The sequence below is a fragment of the Hemicordylus capensis genome, chromosome 2 (assembly GCF_027244095.1).
Source record: "Hemicordylus capensis ecotype Gifberg chromosome 2, rHemCap1.1.pri, whole genome shotgun sequence".
NCBI classification, from domain to species: Eukaryota; Metazoa; Chordata; class Lepidosauria; order Squamata; family Cordylidae; genus Hemicordylus; species Hemicordylus capensis.
In genome coordinates this window covers 150,129,122-150,142,902 of record NC_069658.1, presented here as the reverse complement: position 1 = coordinate 150,142,902, position 13,781 = coordinate 150,129,122, and the positions used below count along the sequence as shown (strand labels likewise).

At 40.5% G+C, this 13,781-nt stretch overlaps 1 protein-coding gene across 1 annotated transcript in view; it reads left to right on the top strand.

The window, feature by feature from the left end:
• Positions 1 to 13,781, top strand: part of SRP72 (signal recognition particle 72) — a 30,580-nt gene that overhangs the window by 6,782 nt on the left and 10,017 nt on the right. Inside the window, exons 3-11 of the mRNA XM_053290941.1 lie at positions 1,922 to 2,045; positions 4,379 to 4,522; positions 5,355 to 5,466; positions 6,901 to 6,932; positions 8,473 to 8,597; positions 8,683 to 8,740; positions 8,940 to 9,071; positions 11,242 to 11,370; positions 13,110 to 13,182. Coding sequence (XP_053146916.1) covers positions 1,922 to 2,045; positions 4,379 to 4,522; positions 5,355 to 5,466; positions 6,901 to 6,932; positions 8,473 to 8,597; positions 8,683 to 8,740; positions 8,940 to 9,071; positions 11,242 to 11,370; positions 13,110 to 13,182 — 929 coding nt within the window. The remainder of the gene's footprint in view (positions 1 to 1,921; positions 2,046 to 4,378; positions 4,523 to 5,354; positions 5,467 to 6,900; positions 6,933 to 8,472; positions 8,598 to 8,682; positions 8,741 to 8,939; positions 9,072 to 11,241; positions 11,371 to 13,109; positions 13,183 to 13,781) is intronic.

The window sequence follows — 13,781 nt, the reverse complement described above, 5'->3', positions numbered from 1 at the left end:
ACTTGTTCTCAACAATTCAGGAAAGGCTGAAGGCACATACAATATTGTATAAATCAGCAAGTTCTCCAAGCTTGGGATGGTGCTATAGATTAAGTCCCCAGTAAATTACATAAGCAGTCCATAAAATTCAAAGGGGAGGGGGGAAGAAGAAGACAAGAAATGCCATGATCGCTTTTTGAACTTCCATGACACATTTGACAGTGCTGCTGTGCTTGCCAGGAATTAAGGATATGTATGTGGGGAAAGTGTTGACACCTATCCCCACCAGTCGTCTATAGGCACCTTACTGTTTGAGAGACGGCTATTAAAGGTGCAGAACCAGGAGGCAACTTCATGCCAGTTCTTGGTTTTCACATTATTGTGTCCAGACTATACATTAAACTTGGGCTGGCACTGGAAGCCCTGCCCCTGCCAGGCCCCCCATACATTCTTGCCCACTCATCTCCCATAAAAAGCTTTTGTGGCAACAGCAAGCATTATTTTGTTTTTGTTTACTGTACTGTATGTCCTGATGGGCCTAATGCTGAAATATGCTTTAAAAAACCGGTTGACGAATAAATCTGGTTTGAACTGAACACACGCACATGCGCGCGCACACTCACAATATTTTTATATCACTTTTCAACAAAAAGTTCACAACGTGGCATGCACAAGAAAGTGGTGAGTCCTTTAGTGCAGGAATTCTCAACGTTGGTCCTCAGATGTTATTGGACTTCAACTTCCATAATGCCTAGCCCCAGTGGCCTTTGGTTGGGGATTATGGGAGTTGAAGTCCAAAACCATCTGGGGACCCAACGTTGAGAATCCCTGCTTTAGAGGCTCTCAGCCTATGAAGAAACACAAGAGAGGCAACATGCACCAGTGGGATTCTATGCGGTGTTGGAATAGGACAGTTATTGTCCCCCTGCTAAACAAAGGAGGACATTCCCACCAGCTCTTTAAAAAGTGCCTCTTTACCTGGTTAGTGAGGGTATATATCTTTTGGGGGTGCTCTCATGTTAGGTATATGATAGTGGGAAGTACTGATGATGTCAAGGCTGTCTTTAAAGAGCCCTGGCGGGGCCCGGGGCAAATCAGCCAGTGTGGGGCCCCCTTCCAGTTAATTCTAATGCGGGTTAAAAGAGCAGGGCCCGGGGTAGTCGCCCTGCTTGACATGCCCTAAGGACAGCCCTGGATGATGTGCTGGCTGTTTTTGGTTTGTTTTTTCTGTGCTGCTATATGTCTGTTGGGTTTGTTCTCTCTCTTCCTCACACACTTCAAAGCTTCCCCTGTTGTTGATTTGCATAGGGTCAAGCCTAACCATATAGGTGGCAAGTGATGGGCTTTTTCAGCCAAATTCCCCTCCTTGGTATTAAAAAGCCAGGAGCTTTTAACACGAAAGGGTAGACATGCACAAATCATCCTCCAGACATGGAGCAGAGTCATGGAGGTTATATGCTGTTCTCCCCTGACCACTGATCACCACCTTTAGCATTCTTTACAAGGTGTTCCATATATTTTTAGTCTATAGTAAATATCTGTGCCTTGTATTTTTAAGTTCAAACACTTCCATTTGTGCATTAACATGATGTATTATCCTGTGCAGCTCTTCAGTGTTCTACAGTATCCTGCTGAATTAAAATGCTTAGCATAAGCTTTTTTGCCAAGTTAGGTTCAGACAATGAGGAGTTTCACCAATAGTTGATCTGTCAAAGCTTATTGCATTAAATATGTTACAAAGTGCAGCCATGGAATGCCTCCAAAAACCTTTCTTTCAAATTTGAACAGTTTGTATTCTTCCCTTGTGTAGTCTAGCTTAATGTAATGCCAGTGCTGTAATGGGATAAATTGTTCAGTAACAGGCAGAAGTCTTGCGAGTACAATGTTTTTATGGAAACCGATACGAAGGAATGACATCCAGCTTCTGTCTTGTGTGTTGCAGTGATCTGATAGCTTTTGAGAAGGCTTATTGTGAATACAGGTTGAACAGGATTGAAAATGCTCTGAAGACCATTCAAGGAGCCAGCCAGCAGACAGATAAACTAAAGGAGCTTTATGGACAAGTGGTAATTAAAGAACTCTATTTATATCACAAATGGAAGAGGGGGTCATATCTCACTGATGGAGCACATGCATTGCATGCAGGAAGTCCTAGGTTCGGTCACCAGCATCTCCAGTTAGATTATCTTAGGTAGTGTGGTTGGGTGGGGGAAATACCTCCCTGAAGAGCTGCTTTCAGTCAGTGAGGTCATTCACACAATCAAAAACTGTTCTACCCAGGTTTTGGAGCTGTGTGTGCTCTCAATTTTCAGTTGTGTGGAAGCAAGGTAAAAGGAAAACCTGGGTAGATGTGACTGTGTAGAAGCAAGGTAAGAGAAAAAGCTACCCAGTTTTTGGTTGTGTGAATGACCTCATGTAGCGGATTTAAAGCCTTTGTCTCAGAGCACAAGCTCATGTGAGGGAAAGAAATACTGAATCATCCCTGCTGAGGTGCCTGGCTCCTAAAACTTTTTTTAGTATTATCAGTAGGTTCAAAATGCTGCCACCATCAGCCCTGTTATCGACAGAGCTTGAGCCTCCCTGGGCTTGGGGTGGTATCCCAGGAAAAGCTCTTTTATTTTGCTATTGGATAAGTACAAAAAAACTTCCATGTGCAAGCCTACACGTGGTGAGAAAATTGATAGCTGCTGAATGTTTGAGGACGTGTTTGCATCAGAGGAGTCCCCCTTCAGCCCCCACTTTTCCTGAGTTAATAACCCACTTGGAGAGGCTTGTAAAAAGAAAAGAACTAAAAACAACCCAATTTTATTCAATTACTACAGACTGCTTCTGTCTGAAGCTTTCTCAGCTTTAAATACAGTTAGGAATACTTAGTAGGATTATAAAAATAGATTGTCTTAATGCATGCTTAGATGTTTATAGAGCCTTTTGTATCGCCCTAGGTAGGGTGTAGGCTAGTGTTCCTTATTTTAATTGCATTACAGGTAAACAATAATAGAACAGTATTGGGAATATTCAAAAGCACAAACACCAAAGAAATATAACATCCCTAACGCAAAGTCTCACTAAACAAATGTTTCCCTATGCTAAACCTCTGGAAGCCATAAGCCCTCGCTCCTTGCCTTGAACTCACCAAGTGCCTGATGAGAATTCAAGCTTCCTGCCCTTCTGTCTTTCAAAGTTCTGCAGAGTTATTCTCCTGCAGCCAACCTCCATGGCCACATGTACTCGTGAGCACCTCCAGCCTAGCTTCTTCCTCTAACAACGAACTCCTTTCTTTCTGGCAACAGTTCTCTAGGTCCCCGTCCCCCCCCCACTGGTGGACTGATTGGGCAATCTCTGCAGGACACCAGCCTGTCAGTCAAGACAAGGGTTCACTTCTGGTTACAGAGCCAAAATTGAAACCTGGCATTGTGTGATATCTTGAGTGTATATGTGCTCCTTCTTGCATTCAAAGGGAGGAAGAATTCTGCCAGTACTTCTACTCTTATTATGTCTAATCTGGGCAATCCTCCTGGCGTATTCTTGCCAGAGTTTAGAAAAATCTATTTGGTCTCTTTTGAATCTATTAATATGAAATAATAAGAATTAAAGATAAGAATTTACAGAATATTGAGTGGTTGAGCAAGGGAGAAATGCTTCTTTTTCTGACTCTGGGTTTATTTTTTCTTTAAATCCAGAATGTGGGAGAACTAGTTGGCAAACAAACTATTTGAATATTGTCAGTGCAGGCCTGGCATAGATACCTTGATTATGGGCTATATCTTGGTTGTAATGAATGGCTATCTCAGTCTTATCTTGAGAAAGTAGTAGAGCATTTGAATGAATTCTCTGCTTAGAAAAGTCTTGAAACTTGTAGTTAAATGTTGTACAGATCAGAACTTAACATGAACTATTTCTAAGGATAGGACTTACAGAAAGCTAATTTAGCTTGTTAATTACATAAGCTTGGAATACAGTGGTCCCTCGACTTGCGTATTTAATCCATTCCGAACGCACGTTCGGAGGTCGAAATTTTCGTAAGTCAAAGTGCACACCACGGAAGTCTGGAAACATTCGTAAGTCGAGGAAACCGCATCTAAAAATTCGTAGGTCGAGTAAGCTGAATCTAAACCGGCAACTACTTCCGGTCTTTTTTGTCGCTCGTAACTCGAAAACATCGGATGTCGAGTAGTTCGTAGGTCGAGGGATTACTGTAGGTGGTTTGTTCAGCAAGGAGGTCTACTGTTGCTCAGATCCACCACCCCTAATCTATAATATGTAGCAAATACTGGATTGTCCTGCAGGGTTGGTATAAACATTGCTAAGGTCACGTATCTGAGGATTATATGCTGCAGTGCCAGTTTTGACTCTTTATCTCTGGAGTACTGAACTGCTATCTAGTTTCTTTCCCTTTTAGTTGTACAGATTAGAGCGTTACGATGACTGTTTAGCTGTATATCGGGATCTCATACGCAACTCGCAAGATGACTATGAAGAAGAACGGAAAACAAACCTTTCTGCAGTTGTTGCTGCACAGAGCACCTGGGAGAAAGTGGTCCCAGTAAGTAGATTTGTGGTAATGGTGTGTGTGGGGGTGTCATTTCCCTTCACCCTTCCTTGCTGACCATGCCTCTTCTAGTATCCATGCAACAGATGAATTTCATAAGCACTATAAAAATACTATATCAAGAGCTGTCACTGTGGAATGTTGAGAAGTTGAGGGCTTCTTCCCATTGGTACTGTCATGGCATGTTAGTAAGAGCCATTTGACCTCATACATATTGGGATTCTAGCCTTGTATAAAGATCACCTATATTAATTGAGCACCTTTATCTTTACTGTAAACAGGCATCATTCTCTTTAAAGGTGCATAACTACTGCTAAAAATGCAGTTTGTATCCATCTCTGTCCGTTCATGTGCAGTCCTTTTCTCCTTTAAAAGTAAATTGATAGAAGAAAGCAAAAGTAGAAATGAATATTTTCTCAATATGTCAAGCTGTGTCTCATTATGGTTCTGTCCCTAGTACTTGAATGAGGTGGTACTATGTACCTGCTAAAAACATAGTGTGCTTTACATTATTTAATCAGAATATGTGTGCAGTCCTTGCAGCATCTTGTGAAATGTAGCTGATGTATATGTCCTTAACATCTGTGGAAGCCTTAGGAGTTTGATCTTTTAGAATCATTTGATAACTTGCTTACAAAGGGAAGCTTGTTTGGCTGTTATGAGGTGTTTGAATTTTTTACATATTTATGTAACAACATTCCAGGTATTGGAAAGTTGTTTAGCAGTCTTACAGAAAGTGTTTTAAACAAACCTGTTTACTTTGTAATACAGAACTTGGTTTCTCTTTAATTACTTTAGAGTCATTTAATTACTTTGCTCTGTCCAGGAAGATCTGGGCCTTCAAGAAGCTACCTACGAGCTGTGTTATAATGCTGCTTGTGCATTGATTGGGCAAGGCAGGCTGAATGAGGCAATGAAAAGTCTACAGAAAGCAGAAGGTAATGCCTGGGAAATCAAACTTGTCCACTCTTAAGTATACTTTGTGGAAATAAAAAGTGGTGAATGATTATTTTAGAAAAATGAATTTGAGAAAATCTAGAAAGGAGAGACTATTCTTCTGTCCCTAAATTCATTCTAATCATTTGCTGATGTATCTATGTAAGAACTCTTTCACAGCTTCCCAAAACTTGTAGCTCCCAGAGACCATACAAGGATTCCCCCCACTGCCCCTGCACTACTAATTTCTCTTATTTTTGTAAGTGGATCTCACAGCTGAGTACTTAAAAGAAACTCTTCATTTCATTGGGCAATATTTTGCATCTGTTTTATTTTTGCAGAATGTTACTATTCATATTAAGTTGTTTATACAAAAAAAATTCAGTGGAACCCAGATTGGAGCTGTGCTTTGTTGTGGGGTACACACTTTGAGAATGGTTGTATTCTTTTTATCTTTCAGATTAAGGTGGCTTACTTCATAAGTAACTGTAGTGCAGGAATAAAGAGTAAAAAGTTAACCAAAAGAGAGGCAATGTTGTTTTGCCAGTAGATAATGGATTAATGTCCATTACCTCTCATATTGCCTCATAAGCTGTTTAACCTCAAATGTTCACCATTGCTTTTCATCTATGAGCAACCAACTTCAGGAGTTGAAATCCTAAGGATGAGTATTATGCTGTCACAGGAAATAACTGGCCCGATCTGAACTGCCTCCCTGACTAATGAAGAAAAGCCGTTTTGCAGCATAGATCTAAAAATAGTGTGCTTATAAAACCTGATTTTGGCAATTTTGTTGTTTCAAGGGTGGAATCTAGTAGGAATGCCGGCTAGTTTATATGTGTAGCAGAATGGGGTAGTAAAGCTTTTCCTGGAGATAATCACTTCAAATTGCAAGTGGATGGGCACATCTGTGCCACCCCATGAAAATCTCTTTGCCCATTGGAAAGTAGTATGTCAAAGAGATGGCTGTGAGGAACTGCTTGTCTTGATGTGCTAGTTTCATGTGTGTAAGCAACATTTTCTAGATGTGGGATTGTTCAGACATGCAACCTTAAATTGTACTGTCCAGGAAAAATTTAACCACTATTTTGCTTAATATTTAAATAGACTCTTAGGCAAGTTAAAGTACAGGGAAACACAATGATGGTATGGTATCTGAGTTTGACATTTATTTTATTTATATGCCACCCTTCCAAAAATGGCTCATAAACAGCAGTAAGAGTGAGGGGGGCAGATGCTATTTGTCTTTGACATTCTGTTGCAATTAACTTTGATTATTATTGGATACATATTTTCTAAATATTTCAAAATACCAACATCCTTGTACTTAAGTGAGATAAGTGAGGTTTCTGTAGATGTATGAATCACTAGAGGAATATCACAATTTGTTGCTTTTGTATATGGCAAAATTAATTGGCTGTCTTTTCCCCCTGTAGATTTGTGTCGTCAGTCTCTGTCAGAAGACTCAGTAAGTTGGTATTTTTACACTGCAAAAATGTGTTTTTTGTATTAAAACAAATTTGAAAGGCTAACATCCAGACTAACACTGTACTGTTACTATGGGGGAAGGGCAATTTTCACCAATATCCCCTTTCCTCTGAAGCCCACTGTGCTTCCTGAAAATGTCCCTGAGTGTTGTACAACCCTCAGGGACATGTTTTCAAAAATGATAAATATGTATATACTGCTTTTCAACAAAGTGCTCAAATCACCTCTCCCCGTAGCACCAGCACAGCCAATATTTTTAAGGTGGCTTATGTGCTAATTGTGTAAATCCAGTAGGGATATGTCATATTTGCTTGCTTTTCCTTCATAACTTGAATTTTAAGTGCTCTAAACCAACTCTTTCCTTGTATAAATGCTAGTTTGCTTTGTTAAAATGAATTTTTTCCCCCAAGACTGTGGCAGTAGAAAATTGGGCTTCATAAACTTGGTAATGAGGGCTATTGCTAATACTAGTCTGTCTATTTATTTGATTGATTGATTGATTGATTGATTGATATATACCACCCTTCCAAAATGGCTCCAAATGGCTTTTACTATTAAAAATAGTAAATGCAGAACTACTTTTATTATGTGCTTAAAGCCAAAAATTGTTTACATATTTCTATTTACATTGGGCATGATACAGCCAAAGTGAAGCACCTTTCCTATTGATTTTCAATAGGTGAGATTTAAGTGCTTGCTTAACTCCTTGGTTGAAATAAAGGGGACTTAACTCAGGCTGAATTGCACTCATTGGTGGGTAATCATTCTATTTCTATGAAATTATCACTTTGAACACCTGAGAGCTTGTGTAGTCAGCTGTGAATCGTGGCTACTGGTTTGGACCTAGTCTCTACCATGGATTCTGGCCTTGGGCAAGACATTCCCTTTCAGGTCCCCAGCTGCAATATGGAGATAATAATACTTATCTTACAGGGTTGTTGTAAAGATTGCATCGAAATAAAAAATGTTAAGTGATTTTCACACTCAAAAAGCACTATACGAATGCTGCGTGGTGGTGGTATAGACATACCCTGCTCGGAAAGCTCACTTCCTGCACAAGCTCCTCTCATTTTAGTGGGTTTGTGGAGAACTTCCTAGTGTATTGTGACCTTCCTAATTATTTAACAGTCCCCATACTTGGTCACCTAATAGAGCAGCGGGGAAGCAACTTGCCTAGGGAGCAAGAGGCTGTCAGTTTGAATCTCTCCTGGTATGTTTCCCCAGAATATGGGAAACACCTATATTGGGCAGCAGTGATATAGGAAGGTGCTGAAAGACATCATCTCATACTGCACGGGAGGAGGCCACTTCTGTATTCTACCAAAAAACCCACATGGCTCTGTGGTCACCAGGAGTCGACACTGACTCGACGGCACAATTTTTCCTTTTCCCCCCATAGTTGCATTATTGAATTGTGGTTAAAACACAATAACCAGTACATTTGGTAATGAGTTCCAATATTAGGAAGACTAAATTCTGAGGTAGTATGTTGACTCTTTAAAAATATTTCTTTTTTTCAGGATGTGACTGAAGAAGACATTGAGGCTGAACTGGCCATTATCCATGGTCAGATGGCTTATATTTTCCAACTCCAGGGTCACACAGAGGAAGCTCTGCAACTTTATAATCAGATAATCAAACTAAAGTAAGGACTTCCCTGAACTGTGATGGTTAGAACCTTTTAAAAATGACATATAGATACCTTTGTAAACGTATTCTCTTTTCTGCAGGCCAACAGATGTGGGGTTGCTTGCTGTCATTGCCAATAACATCATTACTATTAACAAGGTATAGAAATATACTTATGATTCATCTGGTGTCTTTGTAAACTGATCATATCTCAAAAATCCACAGCACTTGCTGTATGTTTGTATAATACCTGTAGCCCATTTGTTAAGGAGTATGGTTATGTTAACACCTGCAGCAAAGGGCTGAAATGTCATTGCAGTTGATAGAGTAATGCATCTTGTGGTGTTGTGTTCCACAGGACCAAAATGTCTTTGATTCAAAGAAAAAGGTGAAGCTGACCAATGCAGAAGGTGTTGAGCATAAACTCTCCAGGAAACAGCTCCAAGCAATAGAATTTAACAAAGCTTTGTTGGCCATGTATACCAACCAGGTACGCTTATGCTAATATTGTTTTGTCTACCCCAGAGCTGAAGAATTCATTCAGGAGAATAAAAACATACAGTTCTCCTAAGTAGGTAGATCAGACCTAAATAAAACATTATCAATCCAGTCCATCATGTTCATATATTTCCCTAATCTTGCAAAATTGTCAGTATACAGGTGAAACTCGGAAAATTAGAATATCGTGCAAAAGTCCATTAATTTCAGTAATGCAAATTAAAAGGTGAAACTGATATATGAGACAGACGCATTACATGCAAAGCGAGATAAGTCAAGCCTTAATTTGTTATAATTGTGATGATCATGGCGTACAGCTCATGAAAACCCCAAATCCACAATCTCAGAAAATTAGAATATTACATGGAACCAAGAAGACAAGGATTGAAGAATAGAACAATATTGGACCTCTGAAAAGTATACAGTGTACTGTGCTTGATTGACCAGCAAACTCGCCTGACCTGACCCCATAGAGAATCTATGGGGCATTGCCAAGAGAGGGATGAGAGACATGAGACCAAACAATGCAGAATTGCTGAAGGCCGCTAATGAAGCATCCTGGTCTTCCATAATACCTCATCAGTGCCACAGGCTGATAGCATCCATGCCACACCGCATTGAGGCAGTAATTGCTGCAAAAGGGGCCCAAACCAAGTACTGAATACATATGCATGCTTATACTTTTCAGTAGTCCGATATTGTTCTATTCTTCAATCCTTGTCTTCTTGGTTCCATGTAATATTCTAATTTTCTGAGATTGTGGATTTGGGGTTTTCATGAGCTGTACACCATGATCATCACAATTATAACAAATTAAGGCTTGACTTATCTCGCTTTGCATGTAATGCGTCTGTCTCATATATCAGTTTCACCTTTTAATTTGCATTACTGAAATTAATGGACTTTTGCACGATATTCTAATTTTCCGAGTTTCACCTGTAGTCATAGGGGTCCAGCAAACTTCAAAAGCTAATGTTTAAGAGAACTGCAGCTTTTACAGGGATCTAGTCTCCCTTTTGACCTCTGCAGCATTAGACCCCGGCTGAAATCTCATATCCACTCCTGCTGACTTGGCAAAGAGGCACCTTTTAACGTGGTGATTCTCTTTATTTAGCAGGGGGAGAGTAATTGACCTTATCCACCCCCAGCACAGTACTTCCAGTGACTGTTGCTGGTGTCTATCTTGTGTTTCTTTTTAGATTGTGAGCCCTTTGGGGACAGGGATCCATTTGTTTAAAAGCGGTATATAAATATTTGTTGTTGTTGTTTTGAAAATAAATCTGAGGATGTTCTGGGAGGATTTTGCAGTGTTTAGCATACAGCTGGGACAGCCATTTTTCTATCAACTTTTTTCAAAATGCTCTTGTACGTGCTCCCCAAAAGGCTCCTTTAAGTATTTCTGGAAGCTGGTCTCTAAATCATTTAGGAAATGTTTTGCAATCTCTACTTAAAAATGTAAGTAGACCAACTTCAGGTAGGCAGAACAGTTTTATTTATGCTGTTTGGAGGTAGACAGCTTAAAAGTCACTGGATTACAAGGGCTGATGCATATAAGCTCACTAAAAGGAAAGGAAGGGTTCCTGGGCTTATGTGCATCAGTCCTTGTAATCCAGTGGCTTTAAAACTGTCTACCTCCTAAGAATCTTCTCCACATTGATTTGTCCACCAAGAAACCTCTGAGTATCTGCCATGGAATCCCTGCTCATTGGGGGAAATTCCAGGGCATATGAACTGAGTGTGTGTGGCCTAGAACACACCCAGCACTCTCCTGCAGCTGCATGTTACAAGGGAAGACCAGTAGTTGTGAGCAAGCTGTGTTTTTTAGGGAAGCTTTCCATAACTGTTCTTCTTATTATTTTGAAAGCCATTGCCATAGTCCATAAGTGTTCAGAAGATGATTTTGACTGCAAAGTGATCCACAAACACCACGGCTGAAAATTATTTAACATGCAAATATCTGTAATTATCATGAGAATATCTATACAATTCTCAGATATGTTCTTTGGTACAGTATCTGTGCAAACTTTGTGTTTGTAGTCTATCCCTGTTTAGGGCAGGAAGGAACTGCCACAGACTGTCCCATTGCTTGTTGCCTCATGCTTCTGCCACCTTTCTATAGAGTGTGTGTTCCTAAATAGCTGTATTTTTCCTCTGTTCCTTAGGCAGACCAATGCCGCAAACTATCGTCAAGTTTACAGTCGCAGAGCCCTGAACACCTCCTCCCTGTATTAATCCAAGCAGCTCAGTTGTGTCGAGAGAAGCAACATACCAAGGCGATTGAGCTTCTACAGGTAGGCCACAGTTTTCAAAAATAAGCAGCAGATTTCCTCAAAGGAGTTGATGCATAGTTTTCAATCACCTGATTGTGCATCTTGATACCTTCTTCCCTGAGCCCTTTCTCACAACCGATGAGAAGGGCTTCAGAGCAGGCTGCGGGCAAGGTGGGTTAGACTTACCTTCCCCGTAGATGGCTGCTCTTCCTGTGCTGGGCATGCTCCCCGTGCGCCCAGATGATTCCTCTCGTGCCCAGGCAGTGGGGAGGTTCAGCGGCCGGGATGTGTTGTCCTGGCCCAGGAAATACCATAATGCACTGAGTTCATCATGGGGATCCCTGCTCCCGGGCAAGCAGCCGCGGCTGACAGACGATTAGGAAAATGAGGTGAGAAGAGTGATCGTTCTCCTAACCTCATTTTGAAGGGAGGATACCTAGGCAGGTATGCCACTGGGATTGGCCCCATCCTGGTGGTTCATACACATGTGCAAAACCGGGCTGGGCTCCCTTAGCCCGGTTTTGCATGCTCATGTGAACTGGTTCCCAGATGTAGAAGAACCCTTACTGGTTCCAGGAGGATTATCTCAGCTTTTTTGTTTGTTTAATTTTTCACTGTAGTACCATAATTTCCCATTATCCTTTGGCCTGTTACACACACAGTATTTAACCATGGTTAGCGCTAACAGTGGTCTGTTGCCTTGAGAGCGAAGAATGGAACAGCATTTTTTTAGTGACTAACCCCCCCCCCACCTATGCATAGCTTTAAACCAAGTTTGTAACCTTAATTTAAGGTTTAACCATGCTTAGCTTTAAACCACAATTTGTAACCAACCATAACCTGACTTTTAACTTGTTTACTTAATTTGGTTAATCTTATTACTTTCATTTTATATTGTATCAATTTTATTGTTGTGAGCTGCCCCGAGCAGTAGTGTCCTGGAGGGGCGGGGCATAAATATTTTAAATAAATAATAAAATCAAACTCCAGTGCAGATGTAACACTGCACTTTGTTTAGTCCGGAAAATGAGAGAGGAGTTTGAGTGTGAGAGGAGAATGGAGGAAAAGAGAGTCCACCAAACCTGCAGGACATTCCTGATCAGTGGGGTATTATGTCTGCAGCAGGCTAAACATACTGTAAAACCATGATTTAGCTTGTTGAACGAAGCCCTGCTCCCAAAAGGTTTGTTTTTAGAGGCAATAGCAGTACAGGTTTGTCATTTTGTAAGCAGTGAGAGCTTGGGAAGGCAGGGAAATTCTTGACCACAGTTTGCATGATGCAGATGTTAAGCTTAAACAGGGCTTTCAAGCCATGACACCTTGCTTTGCATTCAACTCTTAATCATTGTTTAAACATGAGACACAATTTTTAATCATGGTTAAGCTTTAGGTCTGCACAGGGCTATGGTCAACAGGGATTTCAAGCCTTAAAATTGTTAATAAAAAAGACTTCAAGTGTATCCCCATGAACACAAAGTCAGTGGCTGGCATGAGTAGAATTACTCAAAGTAGTCCCATTGAAATTAAAGGACAAGTGGGGCATTAATCTTAACTTCAATGGGACTACTTTGAGTAATTTTCCTCATTATGCCAGCCGTTGTGCGTGTATTATTCATGCTTTGGAGCTTATTACAGAGAAGTCATGATGTAAGATTGTACAATGCGATAACCATTCATTGCAAGACTCCTGTTCTGTAAATTCTCAGACTGATTCTTTTTGAAAGCCTCCTGACTTGTGTCTTCCTGTTTCTGATTTGCAGGAATTTGCTGATCAGCACCCTGAAAATGCTGCTGAGATTAAGCTGACCATGGCACAACTGAAAGTCGCTCAAGGTACTGCACCTTGATTGCCTTTGGCATGAGACTTCATGTGCACTTGCCTGCAGTTTTATGCAGTTTCCACAAACTTATTTCTTCTGCCTTCTTCATTCTTCTTTTTCGTAAAAGGGAGCTGCCTTTTGTGGGTTATTTGTTATAGGCTGCAAGGTGTAGACTTTGTACTGAAAAATTCCACATGAAAAAAGCTGAGTTCAGCCTGTATACATTGTGAAAGCTGAATATATTTGCATAAATTTTCATTTTTATTGTTCTGTAGATTACTGTTTTGCATCATCTGTGCTAGATTGTTTATTATGGGTTGAGTCGAGCTAAACAGGGCACTGAAGCCCTAAATCTATTAAGCCATCACTTGAGCTTATAAGATACCAACAAATATTGCCCACATGCTTTCAAGCATATTTTCACAGTTCTAAGGGCTAGAAATTTAAACACTTTATGTGTTTACATGAAAACTGAGATTCTTGGGCATCTACAAAGTCCTGATTAAAGATTTCCATAGTCCTGCCCCTTCCTCCCTGTCTCTAACCAAGGAGAGGTTTCATGGTTGGGAGAACACACGCCTCTGTAGAGAGAACTACTGTTGATAACTACAC